This window comes from Canis lupus, chromosome 33, assembly GCF_003254725.2.
Source record: "Canis lupus dingo isolate Sandy chromosome 33, ASM325472v2, whole genome shotgun sequence".
NCBI classification, from domain to species: domain Eukaryota; kingdom Metazoa; phylum Chordata; class Mammalia; order Carnivora; family Canidae; genus Canis; species Canis lupus.
In genome coordinates, this window is record NC_064275.1 from 28,750,917 (window position 1) to 28,775,094 (window position 24,178).

Sequence of the window (24,178 nt, forward strand, 5' to 3'; positions counted from 1 at the left end):
CAAATGTCCCCCCTGGAGGGAGGGAGGGAGGAAAAAGGCCCAAACACCAACTTTGTTAGGTAACACAGTAGCTGGATATGGATGGATATTTCAGAAGGAGGATAAATTATATGCAGCTAGACAGGGATATGAGACTTAACATGTCCTAAGTTTCTCATAAAAATATGTTGTTACTTAAATCATCTTTATTAAGCATTTGATGTGTACTCAATATTTTCAGATCTCTTACAACATGCTCAGTTAGGATTATCATTATACTTTATATGCATTAATTAAATGAAAAACACAAGTTAAATTTACCTGAACAAAAGTTATATTTTAAAAATGAATATGCAGATTTTAATAAATCCCAACGATGTGAATTAGTCACTAGAAACCTCAAAAGAGGGCATGCAAAACAAATCAAGAAAAGAGGTAAAATACAAATCTGTGGCAGACACAAAAAATAAAATTTAAAGCTATGTTCTTAGATTTTTCAGTAATCAGGTTTGTCTACACAAATATTTTGCAGGGGCCAAATGTAAATACACTTGTTTATTGTGCCACTTGAGAAAATTTATTTATTAAAACAGATTTCATAAACTCATAAGCAATTCTACGATTTAGAATCTTACCTACATCATCAATGACAGTATGTTACCAAAACTCAAATGAAAGCAGAAAAGTACATCAACTACTCAAGGGAAGAAGAAAATCACACTATTAATTCTCATATCTTGATCATACCTCTAAGTTTATACTGTTCCCCACTGGCAGCATTTACAGTGAAGGTGTGGGAGTCCTCATCACTAGGTGATATTACAGCTCCTGCAAGCTGCAAAGTACCTCTGGGTTTTTGATTTCTAGATTGTTCATTCACAAAGTACTCCAATAACCCAGCTTCATTGTTTAAAACAAAAAACCTGTAATGATTCAAAAAAGAAAGTCATAATTTTTAAACATTCCCCCTTGTCAAACTAAATTTCAATCATCATCACACTTTGGAGTTTTTGCTACTAAAAAACTGAATTCCAGATGTGCCTGGGTGGCTCAGTTGGTTAAGTGCATGACTCTTGATTTTGGCGCAGGTCATAATCTCAGAGTGGTGAGATCCTCTCTCTTTCCCTTTGCCCCTCCCCTTAAAAAAAAAGAACCAAATAAATAAAATTCAAAAGGCATTCAAGAATTGGAAACACGAAGGCCAAATTTCCTTGCAATAAAGCTTATTGAAAAATTGAACGAATTTAATAATGACATAAAACCTTCAATGAGGCAGGCACTTAATACAGAAGAGGCATACCAGATAATGCAAAAAGGAAACAAAGAGTATCCTTTCAGAGGAAGATTTCTCTCCAGAATTCACTAACAGGAAAGGTAAATTACTCAAACACAAACTGTAGTGAGAATTTTTATTTAAAATTCATTGGAGAGATCCCTGGGTGGCGCAGCTGTTTGGCGCCTGCCTTTGGCCCAGGGCGCAATCCTGGAGACCCAGGATCGAATCCCACATCGGGCTCCCGGTGCATGGAGCCTGCTTCTCCTTCTGCCTGTGTCTCTGCCTCTCTCTCTCTCTCTGATGACTATCATAAATAAATTAAATAAATAAAAATTAAAAAAAATTAAAATAAAATAAAATAAAATAAAATAAAATAAATAAAATAAAATTCATTGGAAACAGGGACACCCGGGTGGCTCAGCGGTTGAGTGTCTGCCTTTGGCCCAGGGCATGATCCTGGAGTCCAGGATCAAGTCCCACATCAGGCTCCCTGCACACAGCCTGCTTCTCCCTCTGCCTGGGTCTCTGCCTCTCTCCCCGTGACTCTCATGAATAAATAAATAAAATCTTAAAAAAAAAATTCACTGGAAACAAATCAAAACATGAGCTCTGAGGAGAACTAGATGCTGGGTTAAGAATCAGTGAAATACACAATGAGAATAATGTCAGGGTAGAAAGATTTTGTGCATGTATCATTAAATAGGTCACAACTAAAGATTACTTTTCCTGTTTAAAAATGTAAAAGCTGCAACTGGAGATGGAGAAACATAAGGAACTTGAAACTAAATGATGAAATACTGATACGCTTTGGAAAAGAATTTGATGTTATGATTTGGTTCCAGATTAACTATTTTATTAAGATTCCAAGTGAAGTAGTTTAATAGTTCTTTTAAAAAACTCTAAAACGTTTAAGTTAAAAAAATTAATGTTTGGGTTAGGAGTAGTTTGGCGTTCTATATATTACTGAGTTCTAGAACACTAGACCATTTGATCCAGTTCACAGTCCTAGAAGATATGGTCTTAAGCAACAGGCAACCATATCCTATCAAACTGGGAGAAAATGAAATCAGCCTTCTCTTCAAGGAAAGAAAAACTGCTAAGAAGCAAGCAAAAGTTGAAAGTGATTGCCTGAGAAGGCAGATGGGAAAGCAAAGAACTATAGTTTTTCTTGTTCATCTTATAGTATGCTTCTGACTTTTAAGATTATGTTCCCATATTTAGATTAAAAAAAAATCAGCATTTTGGAGAGCTTTTAAACTTCCATTTCATTCATTACTAGAAGAATCATACACTTTTTCACGTGTTTATTGACCATCCATAATTCTATTTAGTGAACAGCTCATCACATTTGGCACATTTTTAATTAATAGGCTTATCTTTATTTCCAAATTATTTGAAGAGATTATTTGAATTAACACAAGATAGTCACCGACATCATCGTCAATTTCTAAAACATAAGCATAAAGCACAAAATACATATATGAATCTGCTATGGTCCAAATGTGTCCCCTGCAAATTCGTATGTTGAAATCCTAACCCCTAAGGGAACAGAGCCTTTGGGAGGTGATCAGGTCATGAGGGCAGAACCCTAAGGAGTGATGTTAGTGCCCTTCTCAGAGAGACCCAAGACCTCTTCCTTGACCCTTGTTCTGCCATGTGAGAATGCAATAAGAAGTCTATGATAGGAAGAGGGCCCTGACCCAACAATGCCAGCCCCATGATCTTAAACTTCCAAGCTCCAGAACTATGAGAAAGGTTTATAAGCCACTTAAGTCTGTAGTATTTTGTTATAGCAGCCCTAAAGGACTAAGAAATGAATCTACTATAAAAAAAATTCATCTAATAAACAGAAAAATAAACAGAAGGGGTGGGTTAGTAAGACAGCTATCTCATCAGTATACTGAAAACCATTGAGTTGTACACTTCAAGTGGGCAAACTGTATGAAATGTGCAGTATATTTCAGTAAAACTGTTAACAAAAAGAACAAACAAAAATAGAAGGAAAGTAAGAAAGAAATCTCTTTCCACTGTTCTAAATTGTAAGTACATTACAAAAAGGCAAAGGAAAATGACTGGTTTCTTCTTGTAAAAGTAATCAAAGAAAATTTAGAGTACAATATGTTTGGAAACCTCAAGTTTGCTGTGAACACATATTTCTTCTTTTTTTTTAATTTGTTTTTTTGGGGGGTTTTTTTTGGTTTTTTTTTGGTGTGTGTGAACACGTTCTTATCCCAAAAGCATTACCATAAATTTACAATAGGAGAGGCATTCACCTAGATATACAGAAAATAACGGCGAGGAGTGACTGGTGAAATCAGAAATAGTAACTGAACAGCATAGTGTTAAGTTGATATCATTAAAAATACTGTATTACATATTTGAAAGTTCCTAAGAGAAATCTTAAAAGTTCTCATAAGAAAAATTTTTTGTAACTATGTATGATGACAGATGCTAAACTTATTGTGGTGACCACTTCACAATATATACAGATACCAAATCTCTTACTCTGTTCCCCTTCTGAGAGTTTCTCGGTATTATTCAGTATTAGATGAATGACAGTTGTTGGGTGTTGGGGGAGAAAGTTAACCTATCTTCCTTTAAGAAAGAGAACAAAATATAGTGCTAAACCCAAAGTGACATAAAAATTTTAAAAATTAATATTCTGGGGGCACCTGGATGAGTGGCTCAGTCAGTTAAGCACTTGGACTCTTGATTTTGGCTTGGGTCATGATTTCGGGGTCGTGAGGTCAAGCCTCATGAAAGGTTCTGCAGGGGTTTTTTTTTGCTGGAGATTCTCTCTCCCTTTGTCCCTCCTCCTGCTCACTCTCTCTTTCTCTAAATTAAATATATAAAATCTTTTTTAAAAGTTGATATTCTGGGGAACGCCTGGGTGGCTTAGCGGTTGAGCACTTGCCTTCAGCTCATGGTGTGACCCTGGGGTTCCAGGATCAAGTCCCACATTGGGCTCCCTGTGAGGAGTCTGCTTCTCTCTCTGCCTATGTTTCTGCCTCTCTCTCTGTCTCTCATGAATAAATAAATAAAATCTTTAAAAAAAATTGATATTCTGTATGTCATCTGAATATATAAGCCTTCAAAAAATTTCAAAAACCTGAAGTGAAAAACAACATGAAAAGACTCCCTTGACTTTACTTCTTTTTTTTTTTTTTTAAATAAAAGATGGGAACCCTGGAGAACTGCCCTTTTTACTTCAATAGGGATGATTTCCTTCTAAGTTTTCATATCCAGCTTTGACCTGTCAAACAATCTCCAACTTCCTGTATATCACTTTTATTTGGATTACCTGATGTACTTTCAACTAAACACAAACCAAACTGCCTTCTCAGTTAAACGATCACATTTTTATCAGTGCTTCACCTATTCTTTTAAATCTTTTTTTAATAAATTATGTCCCATTTTCAAATTGTTTAAGGGAGGAAAGCAAATTCAGCTCCTGTTATTTTGTTGTGGCCAAAAGTAGAAATGTCCAAATGATATGTGAATTAGAAGCAGTATGATGATAATGTAAAAATATAGCCTTTGGAGTCAGAACTGGCTAGATTCAATTTCCAGTATTATTATTTTTTAAGTTTAAAACCAACAGTGAGATACCACTTCGTACCTATTAGGCTATTATTAAAAAACAAAAAACAGAAAATAACAAGAGTTGGTGAGGATATGGAGACGTTAGAACACTTGTATACTGCTGGTAAGAATGCAAAATGATTTAGCTGCTATGGAAAACAGTATGGAAATACCCCCCCAAAATTAAACATAGGATTACCATATGATCCAGTTAATTCCACTTCTGGGTATATACACAAAAGACAGGAAAGTTAAGACTTGAACAAATATTTGTACAGCAGTATTCACAGCATTACTCACAACAGCCAAAAGGTGAAGCAACCCAAGCATCCACTAACAGATGAACAGATAAAGAATATGTGGTACACACATGCAATAGAATATTAAAATCTTAAAAAAAAAGAGTATTATTCAGTCTGAACAAGGAAGGAAATTCTGACACATGCTACAACATGGGATGGACCCTGAATATGCTATGCTCAGTGAAATAAGCCAGGCACAAAAGAACAAGTATTGTATGATTTCACTTATATGAGGTACCTAGAGGAGTTAAAGCACAGAGAAAGTAGAATAGTGGTTGCCAAGGGAGAGGAGAAATAGGGAACTATTATTTAATGGACACAATTTCAATTTGAAAAGATGCAAAATGTGCTACAGATAATGCTACAGATAGTGGTGATGATTGCACGTTGAATGCATTTAATGCCACTGAAACAAACACACATATGTGGTTAAAATGAGAAACTTTATTTTGTGTATATTTTACCATTATAAAAAAAAATAAGTTGAATCCCCCTACTTCACAACTACCAATTCTACCCTGACTTTGCTCCTTACTGACTACCTGTGTGACCTTAGACTGTTATTCAAACTCTCCAAAGTCCCAGAGAAGTTTCAGAATCCTGAGTAAAATAGGCACCTAAACACAAGTTTGTTTGCTGCCTCCGAACAACCGTAAAAGCCTAATAACTACAAGTATTTTTAAAAGCCCAGGGCAGGTGAACAAGTAATTATAATCTTAATAGTAACTTTTGTCTATTGTCAACACTTCAGAAAGTGTTGGGGAAACTGGACAGCCACACACAAAATAATGAAACTAAGACCACTTTCTTACACCATATACAAAAAACACAAAAATAAACTCAAAATGGATGAAATTTCTTCAAAAAAGACATAGATGGCCAACAGGCACATGAAAAGAGTTAGTACGACTAATCAGAGAAATGCACATCAAAACCACAATGAAGTATCACTTCACACCCGTCAGAATCACTAGAATTACAAAGACCAGAAATAACACATGCTGGCAAAAATGTGGAGAAGAGGGAACACTTGTGTACTACTGATGGGAATGCAAATTGGTACAGTGACTATGAAAAACAGTATGAAGGTTAAAAATAAGAAAACAAAACTGGAGGCATCATAATTCCAGACTTCAAGTTATACTACAAAGCTAGAGTAACCAAAATAGTATAGTGCTGGCCCAAAAACAGACACACAGGATCAATGAAACAGAACGGAAAATCCAGAAATCAACCCACAATTATATGGCCAATTAATCTTCAATGGAGTAGGAAAGAATACACACACACACACATGCAAAGAACATATATATGAATAGAATATATATATGAATATATCTATGAATAGTATATGAAAGAAAATATATATGCCAAGAACATATATTCTTTCCTCCTCCCATTTTATATATATATATATATATATATATATATATATACACACACACACACACACACACACACACACACACACACACTGGGAAAAAGACAGTCTCTTCAACAAATGGTGTTGGAGAGACTGGACAAATACATGCAAAAGAATGCTACTGGAGGGATCCCTGGGTGGCTCAGTGGGGTTTAGTGCCCGCCTTCTGCCCAGGGCATGACCCTGGAGTCCCAGGATCGAGCCCCACATCAGGCTCCCTGCATGGAGCCTGTTTCTCCCTCTGCCTGTGTCTCTGCCTCTCTCTGTGTCTCTCATGAATGAATAAATAAAATCTTAAAAAAAAAAAAAAAGAATGCTATTGGACCACTTTCTTACATCATCTATAAAAATAAATTCAAAATGGATTAAAGACTTAAATATGAGACTTGAAACCATAGACATCCTACAAGAGCATAGGCAGTAATTTCTCTGACACTGTGTCTATCATGAATAAATAAATAAATAAATCTTTAAAAAAAAAAAGAACTGATACAACAAGTTTTGGTGAGGATGTGGAGGAAAAGGCACTCTTTTGCATTGCTGGTGGAAATGCAAACTGCTATAGTCACTGTGGAGAACAGTATGGAAGTTCCTCAGAAAACTAAAAATAGAACTACCCTATGATCCAGTAATCACACTACTCGGTTATTACCAGAATAAAAACACTAAATACAAAGGGATACATGCACTCTATACGCTTACTGAAGCATTTTTTACAATAATCAAATTATGGCAGCAGTCCAAGTGTCCATCAACAAATGAAGGGATAAAGAAGATGTGATACAGGGGAACCTGGGTAGCTCAGTTGATTAAGGGTCTGCCTTTGGCTCAGGTCATGATCCCAGAGTCCTGGGAAGAAGCCCCTGCACAGCAGGGAGTCAGTCTCTCTCTCTCTCATTCTCTCTCTCTCTCTCTCTCTCTCTCTCTCCATCCCCTCACCCCCACCCCACTCATGCTGCTCTCTCTCTTTCTCTCAAATAATAATAATAAAAAAAAAAAAAAAAAAAAAGAGGGCAGCCCTGGTGGCGCAGCGGTTTGGTGCCACCTGCAGCCTGAGGTGTGATCCTGGAGACCCGGGATCAAGTCCCACATCGGGCTCCCTGCATGGAGCTTGCTTCTCCCTCTCCCTGTGTCTCTGCCTCTCTCTCTCTCTCTCTGTGTCTATGAATAAATTAAAAAAATCTTAAAAAAAAAAAAAAAGATACGGCATACACATACACACACACACACACACACACACACACACACACACATTTTGGAGTATTATTCAGCCATCAAAAAGAATGAAATCCTGGCAGTAGCAACAACATGGATGGAACTAGAGAGTATAATGCTAAGTCAGTCAGTCAGAAAAAGAAAAATACCTTATGACTTCATTCAAACAAAACAAAACAAAAAAGAGAGAGACAAACCAAGAAACAGACTCTTAACTATAGAGAACAAACTGATAGTTACCAGAGGAGAGGTGGTTGTAAGGGTGGGTAAAATAGGAAAAAATTAAAATTAAAATTAAATAAAAATAGAACTACCATATGATCCAAAAATTCCACTTCTAGGTTTCTATCTGAAAAAAAATGAAAACACTAATTTGAAAAGACACATGTACCCTACATAGGGTCATTGCAGCATTTACAATAGCCAAGATATGGAAGCAACTAAATATACATACTTATAACTTTTTAAAAATTTATCTAAATTCGACTTAATTCACATATACTATACTATTAGTTTCAGAGGTAGCTAAACGTTTCTTGATGAATGGATAAAGAAGATGTGGTATAGATATAGATAAATGCACGTACACACAATGGGTATTACTAAGCCATAAAAAAAGAATGAGATCTTGCCATTGGTGACTACATGGATGAATTTAGAGGGTATTATGTTAGCTGAAATAAGTCAGACAGAAAAATAAATACTGTGACTTCATTTATGTGTAGAATCTAAAAAATAAAACCAACACATAAAAGAGAAACAGACTCATCGATATAGAGAAAAAATTGATGGTTGTCAGAGGAAATGAGGGATGGGAGGATAAACAATATAGATAAAGAGGACTAAGAGGTACAATCTTCCAATTATAAAATAAGACAAAAGGATATGGCATAGGGAATATAATCAGTAATACTATAACAACTTGGTATGGTGACAGATGGTAACTGGACTCACTGAAGTGACCATTTTGTAACATACATAAATACCAAATCACTGTGTTATACACCTAAAACTGTATGTCAATTATTCTTTAATTAAAAAAAATACTAACTTCTGAGGCATTTGGAGGATGCCATCTGAACAGACAGCAATTCTTCTCATCCTCTAAAAAGGAGAATTCATCAGACTCTAAATAACTGTATATCATTCTTCCTATCCATGTTTGTACAGAAGTAATATCAGAATATAAAATTATCAGCCGTATTTCTGGTCTCTTAGGAGAGGAATGTGACATAGATCATCACTTACCTGTACTGCCACCCAGTGACAAGGTTGGTGTACTTCATTAGGTAGCCATATACATTTTCCATGTGATCACTGAAAAAGATCAGAATGCACCGGTCAATGGAAATTAGAAGTATCAGGAAATTAACTCAACAGTTTTAAAAATAGCTGTAGACACATGTGTTCTACAAATGCCTCAAACTTTCTTCATAAGTAAAATTTATAGGTTAACAAAGAGGTATTTAATCCTCCAAAACTGCTATCCATAGGTCTTTATTCTACCAGAGTTCTTCAGAACAAGTATAAACTCCTGTAAGTTATATACAATATTTCAAATATAAAATCATTATATAAATATAAAACTACATAAATATAAAATGAATGCACTACAATTATAAATAAAAATATTTTATAATTCAATACTAAAGAAATAAAAGTTTTATGGTTCTAGAAAGCCAGAAAAGGTCTCTAAATTGAATAGTGCCTCCTCACTCTGGTGGGACACACAAGAGGTCATTCTGTTCTGTTTCTGATTCCTTGGGCTTACAAATAAAGGTCCTGTTTTTGATGAGATTTAAGTTTTGCCACCGGAAAAGATTTTGAGGCCTATATCATTTGCCTCTATTACAGTTGAGTTTCTCTACCTCCTACTCCCCTTTTTTTACTTACTACACATAGGTTCTACTATAGTAGGTCATAGAAAATGCAACGGCTCATTGATATCTCTTTTCCAATATTTTAAGGTTCCTTATACTTATGAAAAGATCTAAAGTTAGACCTACACTGACATCTTGTTGATATATTCATTTTTTAATTTTATAATTTACATTAGAATTCCTTTAAAACCCATCTAAAGTTTTCACTTTACACTATAAAATGCAGTGGATAGTTACCATTAATTTTCTTTGCTATCCCTAAGTCACAGAACATACTTGGCAAAATTTCAGCTGAACAGCATGAAGGAAACCAAGTAAGTGTACAGTAACTGGCAACCTTTAAAACATGGATGTTAAACGCAAAGAGCAAGGAAGAGCTGACACCACTAACAGAACAAAGTTCAAAACAGATTCAGGTTGATCTCAATGACAAAACGGGCTCAAGGTAACAATTCTGTCAGGAAAATGAAATGACCTGATTATAAGACTAGCAGTTATTACTAGGGAGAGGGGAAGGGGGATACCTTAGGAATAAACTGTGTCAAGTGTCTTTCTCATATCATTTCTTCCAAGTACTTGAAAATAAAAGATCAAATCTAAACATAAAGAATTGATCCCTGGGCAGCCCCGGTGGCTCAGCGGTTTAGCGCCGCCTGCAGCCCAGGGCATGATCCTGGGGACCCGGGATCGAGTCCCATGTCGGGCTCTCTGAATGGTGCCTGCTTCTCCCTCTGCCTGTGTGTCTGCCTCTCTCTCACTCTCACTCTCAATGTGTGTCTCTATGAATAAATAAATTTTTTTTTAAAAACTCACATGCTCTACCAACTGAGCCATCCAGGCACCCCTAAGATAAACTTTCATTAAAGTATCACATATTAAAAAAAAAAAAAAAAGAATTGATCCCTTAACTACGTTATTTTTTTTCTGTATCTTTCATTCTAAAACTAGCAAGCAATACTGTTTATTAAGTGAAACTACAAGCCCTTTGGGTTTCATAAGGTCACTAATTTTTTTTTTTTTTAAGATTTTATTTATTTATTCATGAGAGACACGGGCAGAGGGAGAAGCAGGCTCCACGCAGGAGGCCGACGTGGGACTTGATCCCTGGACTCCAGGATTACTTCTTGGAACGAAAGCAGGCACCAAACCTCTGAGCCACCCAGGCGTCCCATTTAAAGTCACTAATCTCAAGACAACGGCTGTCCACTTCGAAAATGCCAACTCCAACTTCTGATAGTTATATATTATGTCATGTTAAAACTGACAGTACCAGTTGAGTTCTCATTTCAGTATTTTCTAAAGCCCACATCTAGAGGAAAGAATTCTTCTCTCGAAACCCAGCCCCTTGGGTTTTTGCTAGAGTTCCTCTAGGAGCAGCCCCAGGTCACAGTAAAGCTATTTCTTTCAGTTCTACTGGTACTTAAAAAAGCACGAATATATTCTTCTTGTCTAGCTCCCACATCTTTCCCAGGCTTCAGTACAGTAATGTTGTGTGTTCAATTTTTAAATGTTAATATTTTGTTGATGCTTATATCTAAAGATTTAACTTTCTCACAGAAATTACAAGGGCAATACTGATATGGCTTATTTGACCATAAAGTAAAGGCAGCCCCAAAAGAACTAGAAATTCACATGCAATTAATTATAAACTGTTGCCCTGCATTTACTTCATAAAACAGACATCTAAGACTAAAAAGAATCAACTTAAGGAACATCTTATTCTTTGAAACAGCTGGTTGGCACTGTCCTGCTTTCTGTCATCCTTCCCTTTCCGCAGTCAGTACAACCAGCAGATGCGGAACAACTGTACCATCTGGTGGTCAGTATAAAAAGTTGTGTGAGCAAACATCTTTTGTTCACTCTTCCGTTTCTCCTCTCCCTCCTTATAACTGATTCCTCATATATTACCTCTAACCCTCATGCATTGCTCCCATTTAAAATGTGTGAATCTGGGACACCCGGGTGGCTCAGTGGCTAAGCGTCTGCCTTTGGCTCAGGGAGTGATCCCCAAGTCATGGGATGGAGTCCTGCAAGGGGCTCCTTGCTGGGAGCCTGCTTCTCCCTCTGTCTGTGTCTCTGCCTTTCTCTCTGTGTGTCCATCATGAATAAATAAATAAAATCTAAAAACTAAAAAAAATTTTTTTAAATAAATAAAAAATAAAATATGTGAATCTAAGAAAGGTAAGATGGCAGGAGTAAGGTCACCCCAAGCTTGTCTCCTCCCTCCAACACAGCTAGATAAATATCAAATCTTTCTGAACACCCAAGAAATTGATCAGAAGTCCTAAAGAATAAAGCTGCACTTCTACAAACAAGAAAAATAAGGGAGGGAGTTTGTCAGAGAAAAGAGCCATGGGCACCGCCTTGTGGAGGGAGCCCTGACAGTGGTGGGGAGCAGTGAGAGAAGAGGAAGAGAAAGAAAGCGCCTCCTGGAAAAGGAAGAAAAAAAAAAAGTAAAAACACGTGCTGAGAATTGCACAAGAAAACTATTCTCCAAAACCACTGATAGTGAAAAAGGAGAAGTTTACAATACTGCCAGCTTTCTATAAACACTGATGCACGTTTCAAAGTTTCAGGGGTCTAAGACATTGCCCGGTTTGCCCCTAAGGAACTGAGTGGCGCTGCAGTGGGAAAGCAGCGTTGAGCCCCAGCAGCAGGCAGCCTGAGGATCCCTAGGGTCACACGGGAAGAAGTGGTAATCCTGCCTGGAGTACATTTGGTAAAGGTGACAAGGTGTCTCCACAGGCAAAGGACCCTACAGGCACCACCATCAAGGTGTCCGACTCACTAGTACAAGAGCAAAGACTCAAACTGAGGGCTGCAGAGCCTGGCACTAGCTGTTTGTCCCAATCTACCATAAACTGAACTGCTGGGAGACTGTGCAGCTGTCTCTTGCAACAAGCTGACACTGGCCACAATGCAGGGAAATCCTCCCCTAGAGGATCAGTGTGGGTCTGTGCCCCGAGGGTCTCTGAAGGGTGGGGCTTTGTTTTGTTTTGTTTTGGAGGGTGGGTTTTTGAAACAGCCACGCCTGAGATAAAACACAGGAGTGCTGAGCCGTTTGGCAGGAAGACAGCTAGTATACAGGGTGAAGGCAGGAATCTTGATGGAAACCAGTAACACAGTCAGGGTCACTGTATGGGCATCTGTGAGGGCTTAGGCATTTCCCGGCTCTGAAAGAGGAGAGAACAGGTTAAAGTCATTTTCCTCCTCCCCTTCCCCCGCCAGCTTGATCCATCTCAGTGAGCTGAAACAGCATCACCGAGTGGAGAACGGAACCACTACACCAAACCCTGGCCCCCTTTGTCCTACAGGAGCATCTCCACTACGGCAATTCCACCTGAGAATCAGAGCAGCAGGCCCCTCCACCAGAAGACCAACACAAACACCCCTCACAAACCAAGTCTACTGATCACAGAGTGCTGCAAAGCTTCAGTGTTAAGGCAAACAGGATCTAGCATCCTTTGGGTTTTGTTTCTTGTTTTTGTTTTGTTTTACAGATACAGAAATAGCATTTTTTAAATTTTATACACATATTTTTAAATTTTTAATCTTTTTGTTTCTTTCTACCTTTTTAATTTTTTTAAGTATTTTATTTATTCACAAGAGACACAGAGACAGACAGAGACCTAGGCAGAGGGAGAACAGGCTCCCTGTGGGGAGCCGGATGCGGGACTCGATCCCAGGATCCTGGGATCACGACCTGAGCCGAAGACAGACGCCCAACCACTGAGCCACCCAGGCATCCCTCTTTCTACCTTTTTAAAAAAGATTTATTTATTAGAGAGAGAGAGAGCATGAACAGGGAGGGGCAGAGGGAGAACGAAAGAGAATCCTCAAATAGATTCTCTGCTGAGCACGGAGCCTGATGCTCGGCTCCATCCCAGGACCCTGACTGAGATCATGACCTGAGCTGAAATCAAGAGTTGTCCATTCAACCAACTAAGCCATCTTTTTTCTATCAAGCTTCTCATAACAAGTAGATCAAAACATATCTAGGACCTAGGTTCCTTTATTCCTCAATTTTTATTTTTATTTTCCTTTTTCTTCTCTCTCCAAAATGACAACACAGAGGAATTCACCTCAAAAGAACATGAAGAAATGATAACCAGAGATTTATCAATGTAGACATAAGATGTCTGGACTAGAATTTAAAACAATAATTATACAGGTACTAGCTGAGTTTGAAAAAAACATAAAAGACACTACAGAATCCCTTACTGTAGAGATAAAAGAACTAAAATCTAGTCAGGCCAAAATTAAAAATGCTGTAACTGAGATGCAATCCTAAATGGAGGTTATAAAAATCAGGATGGATGAAGCAGAGGAGCAAATCAGTGATATAGAAGATAAAATTATGGGGAAAAAATGAAGCTGAAAAGAAGAGGGAAAGAAAGGTAATGGAGGACTTCAAAGGTAGAATTAGGGAACTCAGTGACTTATTAAAGTGTAATAACATTTATATCATAGGAATTCCAGAAGATGAAGAAAGAGAAATGGGGGCAGAAGGTATATTTGGATAAATTATAATTGAAAACTTCCCTAAATCTGGGGAAGGACACAGACATCAAAATCCAAGAAGCACAGAGAACTCCCATTAAATTTCATGGTCAAATTTACAAAATACACAGACAAGCAAAGAATCCTGAAAGCAGCAAGGGAAATAGTCTTTAACCTACAAGAGAAGACAGATCAAATTTGCAGCATGTCTGTCCACAGAATGTGACAGGTCAGAAGAGAGTGGAAGGAAACAGTCAGCGGGCTAACTGGGAAAAATATGCAGCCAAGAATTCTTCATCCAGCAAGGCTATCATTCAGAAGAGAAAGGTCAGGGACAAAGACTTTCCCAAGCAAACAAAACTAAGGAGTTTGTGACCACTAAACCACTAAACCAGCCCTGCAAGAAATATTAAGGGAGGACTCTCTGAGTGGGGAAAAAATGAGGGGTCAATCATTCAAGAAGATCTAGCAATTATAAATATTTATGCCCCTCATGTGGAAGCAGCCAACAGTATAAATCAATATTAAACATAAAAAAACTTCATCGATAACAAAACAACAATAGTAGGGGACTTCAACATCCCAGTTACAAGAATGGACAGATCATCAAAGTATAAAATTAACAAGGAAACAAAGGCTTTGAACGACATACTGGACCAGATGGCCTTAACAGATATATTCAGAACATCTCATCCTAAAGCAGGAGAATACATATTCTTTTCAAGTGCATATGGAACATTCTCCAGAAGAGATCACATACCAGGTCACAAATAAAAAAGATCAAGATCATACCATGCATATTTTCAGACCACAACACTAAGAAACATGAAGTCAAACACAAGAAAGAAGTTGGAAAGACTTCAAATACATGGAAGTTAAAGAACATGCTACAAAAGAATGACTGAGTTAACCAGGAAATCAAAGAAGAAATTTTAAGAAATATATGGAAGCAAATGAAAATGAAAACACAACAGTCTAAAACCTTTCAAATGCAGCAAAGGCAGTCCTAAAAGGGAAATATATTGCGATACTGGCCTACCTCAAGAAGCAAGAAATGTCCCAAATACACAGCCTTTCCTTACATCTAAAGGAAATAGAAATGGAACAGCAAATAAAACCTAAAGCCAGCAGAAGAAGAGAAATAAAAAATAGAGCAGAAATCAACGATAAAGAAACAAAAAAACCCACAGTAGAATAGATCAACAAAACCAATCACTGGTTCTTTGAAACAACTAATAAAATTGACAAATTCCCACCCAGACTTACCAAAAACAAAAGAGGACTCAGATAAAATCATGAATGAAAGAGGAGAGATCAAAACCAACACCACAGAACTACAATTGTAAGAGAATACTATGAAAAATTATACGCCAACAAACTGGGCAATCTGGAAGAAATGGTTGAATTCCTAGAAACTTACCAACTACCAAAACTGAAATAGGAAGAAAGAGAAAATTTGAACAGACCCATAACCAGCAAAGAAAAAAAAAAAAAAAAAAGAAACTGGACCACTTTCATACACAAAAACAAATTCAAAATGGATGAAAGATCTAAATATGAGATAAGAAACCATCAAAATCCTAGAAGAGAACACGGGCAGCAACCTCTGTGACATTGGCCATAACAACTTCTTACTAGACACATTGCTGGAGGTTTAAGGGAAACAAAAGCAAAAATTAACTATTGGGACTTGAGATAAAAAATTTCTGCACGATAAAGAAAACAATCAACAAAGCTAAAAGACAACCTACAGAATGGGAGAAGATATCTGCAAATGACATATGTGATACAGGGTTAGTATCCAAAATCTATAAAGAACTTATCAAACTCAACACCCAAAAAACAAATAGTCCAGTTAAGAAAATGGGCTAAAGACATAAACATTTTTCTAAAGAAGACATAGAGATGGCTTAGACACATGAAAAGATACATCACTTATCATCAGGGAAATGCAAGTCAAAACCATGAGATACTACCTCACACCTGTCAGAATAGCTACAATGAACAATACAAGAAATAACAGGTTTTGGTGAGGATGCAGAGAAAGGGGAACTCTCTTGCACTGTTGGTGGGAATGCAAACTGGTGCAGACACTCTGGAGAAGAGTATGGAGGTTCCTCAAAAAGTAAAAAAAATAAAATTACTTTATGATCCAGCAATTACACTACTAGGTATTTACCCAAAGGATTAAAGAATAGATTTGCACCCCTATGTTTATAGCAACATTATCAACAATAGACAAAATATGGAGACAGCCCAAATGTCCATCAATTGACACTGATATATGGATACAAAAGATGTAGTATATATACACAATGGTCATCAGAAAAAAATGTTATCTTGCCATTTACAAATATGTGGATGGAGCTAGAGCATATTATGCTAAGTGAAATAAGTCCATCAAAGAAAGACAAATACCATATGATCTCACCCATCTGTGAATTTTTTTTTAAGATTTTATTGATTTATTCATGAGAGACATAGAGAGAGAGGCAGAGACATAGGCAGGGGGAGAAGCAGGCTCCCTGCAGGGAGCCTGATGTGGGACTCGATCCTGGGACCCCAGGATCATGCCCTGGGCCAAAGGCAGATGCTTAACCAATAAAACCCAGGTGCCCCTCATGTGGGGAATTTAAGGAGGAAAACAGATAAAACATATGGGAGGGGGAAAAAAGAGAGAGGGAAACAAACCAGAAGACACTTCAACAGTTGAAAATAAACTGAGGGCTGATGGAGGGAGGGAGGTGGGGAATGGGGTAGATGGGTGATGGATGCTGTAATGAGCATTGGGTGTTGTATATAAGTGATGAATGACTCAATTCTACCCCAGAAATCAATATTGCACTATATGTTAACTAAGTAAAATTTAAATTAATAAAAGGGGGTGCCTGGGTTCAGTTGGTTAATTGTCTGCCTTCAGTTCAGATCATGATCCTAGAGTCCTGCAATCATGCCCCACGGGGAACCTGCTTCTCCCTCTCCCTCTAAAGCTCCCCCTGCTTGTGCTCTCTTGCTCGGTCTCGAATGAATGAATGAATGAATGGGCACCTGGGTGGCTCAGTCAGTTAAGCATCTTAGTTTCCGCTCAGGTCATGATTTCATAGTTGTGAAATTGAGCCCCACAGGAGGCTTCACACTCAGCATGGAGTCTGCTTGAGATTCTTTCCCTCCTTCTCTCTCTCCCTCTGCCCCACCCCTCATTCATGCATGCTCTAAAATAAATAAATAATTAAATCTTTAAACAAATAAAATGTGTGATGTTTTACAGGATATTTTTAATGTATCTGTTAACATGAATAAAAACTAGTTCAAGTGGGAACACACATGTCTGATTATATCATATTACTATTTTGTGTTCTTTGAAGTAGAAATGATGGTCCCAAAGACTAATACACTGAAAAACAAGCTGTGAAAAGGTTAATTTCTTTCTCAGGCCTTCAGGAACCATACCACTGAACAAACTGGGTATATTCTGATCTTTTAAACTTGTTAGCATTCCATTTCAATTAGTACTAGAGGCTGATAGTCTATAAAAACAACTGATTAACTGAACTATGCCAAGTGGCATTATTGTATTTAATGTGAGCCTCATCTTCTCTGAAATAACTCAATGATTATTTCAATTCCTAAGTCTTCATTACTATAATACACTTATTTCTTCCCCCTTCTTGATCATACATAAAAGCTTTTAGAATTAAGCGACTTTCCGTCTGAAATCCTCATTTCAGTTCAGCACAATTACTCAGTACCTTCTAAATGTCATGCATTCTGAAAATCCACTGAAAAGGATGGGAAAATAAAGAAGACAATTTCTCTCCATCCCCAAAACATAATCTAATCTAAGAGAAATATCTCTCCTTGAAGAAAAAGACAATGACAAAGTCTCTTATTGGAGGAGAGACACATTGGGACTGTTTTCAGCTGTCATACAAATTGGAAAGTTATTTCATTAAAGACATAGGATTCACTAAACAAAGACACAGGAGTCAATAGTGACTGAGGCTGAAATGACAGGATTTGACTGACTAGATGTGAAGTGAGAAAGAAATGGAGAGTGAAAATAAGGGTGAGACAGAAGGGACAGAGCCAGCTGGAACAACTGTAGAAATACTAATACCTTCACTGGGAAGTTTTGGGTTTGTTCCAGTTTTACATGTTGAATTTCAGGGATCTGTGGGACATACATATCCAATAAGGTAGCATGATTTGGGTGGGATGTATAGATTTGGTAGTGACCAGCATATAAGCATGTAACTGATTTTGAAGCCATTAGAGCAAATAAAATCACCCAAAAAGGATTATAAAATGACAAGAGATGGAACAGAGTCTAAGAAAGAATCCTAAGGAAAAGTTTTAAAGGCCAAGGGAGGGACACCTGGGTGGCTCAGCAGTTGAGGATCTGCCTTTGGCTCAGGACCTGATCCTGGGGTTCCAGGACTGAGTCCTGAATCCGGCTCCTGCATGGAGCCTGCTTCTCCTTCCTCTGCCTATGTCTCTGCCTCTCTCTGTGTCTCTCATGAATAAATAAAAATACTAAAAAAAAGAAAAAAAAGCCTACAGGAGTGCAGAAAAGTGATAAGAAGTAGCTGAGTAGCAGGAAGAAACCCAGGATCAAACTTAAGTAAGTTTGTGATCAAGCATGTTCAAAGCTACCGAGAGGTGAAAAGCCGGTGCCTGTCAAGCCACAGATCAAAATTCCTACTTTCTGCTAAGCAAAAACTGTCCTCCAAAATTAGCTTAGTTGTGGTTCACCCCTTTGATAGCATAAATAGCATGATGAAGGGAGAGAGCAGCCTGTTTAGCTAAAGAAAAAGTAACTGACAACAGATGGGGAGCAACTGCAACACATGTACCTCCTTCTGCTGTAAAGACATATTCTGCAGAGCAGTGACTGCTTCTTACTCATCCTCATATTCCTTGCAGCACCTAATGTATAGCCTGGGATATAACAAGTGTTCAAGAAATCTCTGTTTAATGATTTAGGCAATGAGAAGATAGAAGCCGAATATTTCTATAAAACCACAACACAATTCTGAATAGCTGGAAAAAAAAAATCAACTCACAGCCTGTATACTCAAATCAATCTCATATAAAACAAATTCTAAATCCAACTGTGTTTTAGTCTATACCTGAAAGTATAAAGTCAAGTTGAAAGGTACTCCCTTCCTGCTAAGAGCCTTAAAAACATTAATGCTTTTTGCACTGCGTAATATAGAAAATTGCTGAATCACTATATCATACACCAAAACTCATAACACTTTATGTTAATTATACTGGAATTAAATTTTTTTTTAAATGTCAACGTTCTTGGGCCCAGTATTTTACTTCCAGCCATCTGGTCTAAGAAAACGATTAGAAATGTAGACAAAGATAATATGCAACTGTGTCCACTGTAGCACTATTTACAATAATTAAAATAATAATAATAAAGACAGAAAAAAGGAAATGGAGAGGAAGACAACAAGCTAAATGAATGACATTAGGAGAATGATTAAGTATCATAGATTACATGATATGTTAACTCACTGGAATTTAATACTCTAAAAAAATAAAAAGAAGTATCCTAGAAGAGTATTCAGCAAGTAAAATGTCTATGAGTTTTGATCATTAAAACTACCAAATTTACAGGCTACCAAATTTTATATAGCCTATAAAAAATCTGCACAGAATAAAACTATACAAAATAGAAACTATGGCGATTACCGGATGGGAAGAACCATAATTTTACTTTACTTGCTTTACTGTTTCATATTTTCCAATTTTTGATATCTTGTTATTTTTATAATAAAAATATTTTAAATGTTCAATTCTCTTGAATAGGTGGCATAGTTCAGGCATAGAGCTATTTCCATCTATTATTAGATATAGATTACATTTTTTAAAACTTTCCACTATGACCATATGACCTTTGCTCTTTTGGGTTATAGAACTGTGTTTCCTATAAGTACTTACTTCCCAAATTAAGTTACACATACCCAAAACGGGGCTGGGTGCCTGGGAGAACAGGATAAAACCAGACTACATTCTAGAGCAAATTCAGGTGACTACAAGAAGTTAAAGCATTTTTAATAAAATTCTCATGTATGTTAAGAAAAATCTTGCTCCCTCCTGACATATTTTCATGTGGAGAACTTCTCCAGGGAGCTGCTGTCCTCCCCTCCCCATCCTTACCCTGACACCTTCCACAGCTTGGCATGAACAGCGCACTCTTTCTGAGCTCTTTCCTTGAATCTGCCTCCTACCCAAAAAAGACAAATTCTCCTCTGCTCTGACAGAGGTAAGACCTGAATATTCCAAACTGCCTGTGACGAGGTAAATAAATGTGCCCAACTCCAGAGTGGAAATAGCACACCTACTTGACCACGTTAACTGCTGCTGTTTTCTTCAGTGAGCTTTTTCCAGTAATAAACTATTTCTTCACATCATAGGATGTCTATTATCAAAACCAAAAACAAACCAAAGACAGAGACAACAAGGGTTGGCAAGGAGGTGGAGAAATTGGAACCCTTCTGCATTGCTGGTGGGAATGTAAAATGGTACCGCTGCTGTGGAAAACACTAATGGTGGTTCCTCAAAAAATTAAATGTCAAATTACTATATGACCCAGCAATTCCACTTCTGAGTACATACACAATAGAATGAAAGCAGAGACTCAGACAGATATTTGTATACCAATCTTCACGGTAACATTACTCATGATAGCCAGAAAATGGAAACGCAAAAGTACATCAACAGACGAATGGATAAACAAAATGTGGCAAATACGTTATTTAGTCTTTAAAAGGGAGGAAAAATAATAATAAATAAATAAAATAAATAAAATAAAATAAAATAAAATAAATAAATAAATAAAATAAAATAAATAAAATAAAATAAAATAAAATGGAGGAAATTGTGACACATGCTGCCACATGGATGAAACTTGAGGACATTATGCTAAGTGAATTAAGCCAAACACACAAAGTGACAAATATTGTATGATTTCACTTATATGAGGTACCTAGAGTAGTCAAAATCATAGAAACAGAAGATGGAATAGTGGTTGGCAGGAGGTAAGGGCTGGGGTGGGGGAACGGGGAGTTTTTATTTAATGGATATGGAGTTTTAGTTTGAGATGATGAAAAATTCTAAAGAATAGTAGTGACTATGGCACAACAATGTGACTATACTAACTGTACACCTAAAAAAATAGTTTAGATGGTAAATCTTACATCTATTACAATTTAAGAAAAAAACAATAAAAAAAATTTAAAAAAGGGATCCCTGGGTGGCGCAGCGGTTTGGCGCCTGCCTTTGGCCCAGGGCGCGATCCTGGAGACCCGGGATCGAATCCCACATCGGGCTCCCGGTGCATGGAGCCTGCTTCTCCCTCTGCCTGTGTCTCTGCCTCTCTCTCTCTCTCTCTCTGTGACTATCATAAATAAAAAAACAATTTAAAAAATTTAAAAAATTAAAAATTAAAAAATTAAAAAAAAACATTTAAGAAAAAACCTAACAATTGTGTACTGATTCTTGTGTCCTCTTTCTCAAGTGGTCCTGAACTTGGGATATCATTTACTGACCTCTTAAAGCAACATTATACAGAATATAAAATCATCATGAATTCTGAATACAGAAAACTCTCATGAAAGTTATACCAGACAAGGACTGCTTTAAAACACATGCTAGATCCATTTAAGGTGCCCACTATCTTCTATGGTTAAAGGAGAGTTCAGAACTAGAGGCAACTGGGTGGCTGAGTAGGTTAAGCATCTGACTTTAAAAAAAAAAAGATTTTATTCATTTATTCATGAGAGACACAGAGAGAGAAAGAGAGAGAGGCAGAGACATAGGCGGAGGGAGAAGCAGGCTCCATGCAGGGAGACCAACGTGGGACTCGATCCCAGGTCTCCAGGATCAGGCCTTGGGCTGAAGGCAGTGCTAAACCGCTGAGCCACAACCCTGAAATCATGACTTGAGTTGAAATCAAGGGTTTGGGCTCCATGCTCAATGGAGAAATCTGCTTGAGATTCTCTCCCTCTCCCCATCTCAACTCTCGCTTGTGCGCGCACATGTTCTCTCCCCCGCCCCCCAAAAAAGATTACTCAGGAAGAAAGTTTGAGAAACACAGCTATAAAATATTTGCCTATATAGACCAAAAAAAAAAAAAAAAAAAACCCTATGCATAATTTGATTGCTATAGACAACTAAGAAATCCCTCATGCAGATAACAGGTCATTTGACAACAGAGCTTCAATGAAGATGGGACAGAAAAAATTTCTAAATGGAAAAGTAGAAAGTCCTCTAGCACTCTGAGAAAGTTAGAAAGCTGTTTATTATAACAGAAAAAAATATGGCTTAGCACCAAGCAATATAAGTATGAACTCCAATGTGACCTTAAGCAGGTAAGACCTCTGGTCTTGAGTTTCCTCATCTGTAAATGGGGATAAGAACACATATCTTGCAGATTTATAACGAGGAAAGAAAAAAAGAGATAATATATTTCAACTCCTTTATTACTGAAGTGTATTTCAATATGGTTAATGCTCAACAAATACTGGTTCTCTCCCACTGCTGGAAGTCAATTCCTCCATAGGCAAATTCCTTTGATCTAGGCTCATTTTCTAGATCGGTTTTCTAGATCTGTCTTATCTTCTTAAACCTGACATTATCAACTCAGAATGACAGGACGTAAAAACAATTACTGTATTTTCCAGTACGTATCTTGTGAAGAATAATGAAGGGTCTGAGCTGTTACCTTACTTGCAAGCTACCAAGTTAGCCCAGTTTCATGGATGCAGGCAGAAGGTGTGTGAGACTCCTGAGTTAGAGACAAAAGACTTCAGTAGCCACAGCAATAGTCCCCATCACATAGAGCAACACAAAGAGGACCAGAGATGCCTGCACATGCAGGAGGTTGTGGTACAGATGAGGAACCTCGTGTACAGGGAACCTAGATCTTCTATTGGACAGTAAGTCAGCCTGACCTCTGCAGGAGGGAGACCTTATCTTTATTATACTGGATGGTAAATAAACCTGACTTCTGTTTACGAGGGAGATACTCTAGCTTCCAAGGCTGTTCGCTATATAAATTGAGGGGGGGGTGGGGAGTAAGGAACAAAGGGAGAATTGTCTCCCAATAAGTATTACTGTGTATTACATTATCAACCCTGTCTCCCAACCACCAGTTCCCCTCCTCAGAGATAAGGACTTCTCTCAATTTCTTGTGTACTTCTTTGGAGATATTCTATGCACCTGTAAGTGCGCACAGACACACACACACATTTTATTTTTTAAACAAATGGCTGCAATTATACACAGTTCTGAACCTTACTTTTCTCAGTTTTCTTAGAGATGGTTTCATACTGACACCTATGGCTCTAGCTCCTTCCCAGCATCTGCATGGTAATCCATTTCATGGCAGTATCATAAGAGTTAACCAGTCCCCCTACTCACAAAGTTTTCTTTCAAGGCTTTTATTATTACCAATAATGCTGCAACACAGTTGTACATATCTCTATATACATTTGCTAAAAGTGAAATTGCTAAGTTTGTTTTTGTAGGGGTTTTTTTGGGGGGGGGGGGGTAGAGAGGCAGGAGGAGCAGAGGGAGAGAAAAGAATCTTAAGCAGGCTCCAGTGCAGAGGCTGACACAGGGCTTGATCTCACAAACCTGAGATGATGACCTGAGCTGAAATCAAGAGTCAGATACTTAACTGACTGAGCCACCCAGGAGCCCCTGTTTTTAGTTTTTATAGATATCACCAACTTGCTCTCCAAAGGGGCTACAACCAATTGAACTACCATCTTTCTTTTTCTTTTTTTTTTTTGAACTACCATCTTTCAATGGAGAAAGAGGACCTATTTGCTCACCCCAGCTGAAGGCAAAAATTACTTGCCAACAAAAATAAGGTGTAGCTTTAACTACAACAGGACTTTCAGACATTACTAGTAGGTTTTTCAGTACCCCTTATTAAGGTTCAAAATTAAGTTTCTGAAACGTATTTCAAAAGTTAGTTTTGCAAGATCCCTGGGTGGCTCAG

General features: G+C 37.5%; 1 protein-coding gene across 2 annotated transcripts in view; it reads right to left on the bottom strand.

The window, feature by feature from the left end:
• The window catches only part of OSBPL11 (oxysterol binding protein like 11), an 81,625-nt gene that overhangs the window by 44,182 nt on the left and 13,265 nt on the right, over window positions 1-24,178 (bottom strand). For both annotated transcript variants that reach the window (XR_004811543.2, XM_025474663.3), the window contains exons 2-3: window positions 9,026-9,094; window positions 727-902 (exon numbers count right to left, since the gene is read on the bottom strand). Coding sequence is in view for 1 of the 2 variants with exons in the window: in XM_025474663.3 (XP_025330448.3) it covers window positions 727-902; window positions 9,026-9,094 (245 nt within the window). In the remaining variant the exon portion in view is untranslated. The remainder of the gene's footprint in view (window positions 1-726; window positions 903-9,025; window positions 9,095-24,178) is intronic.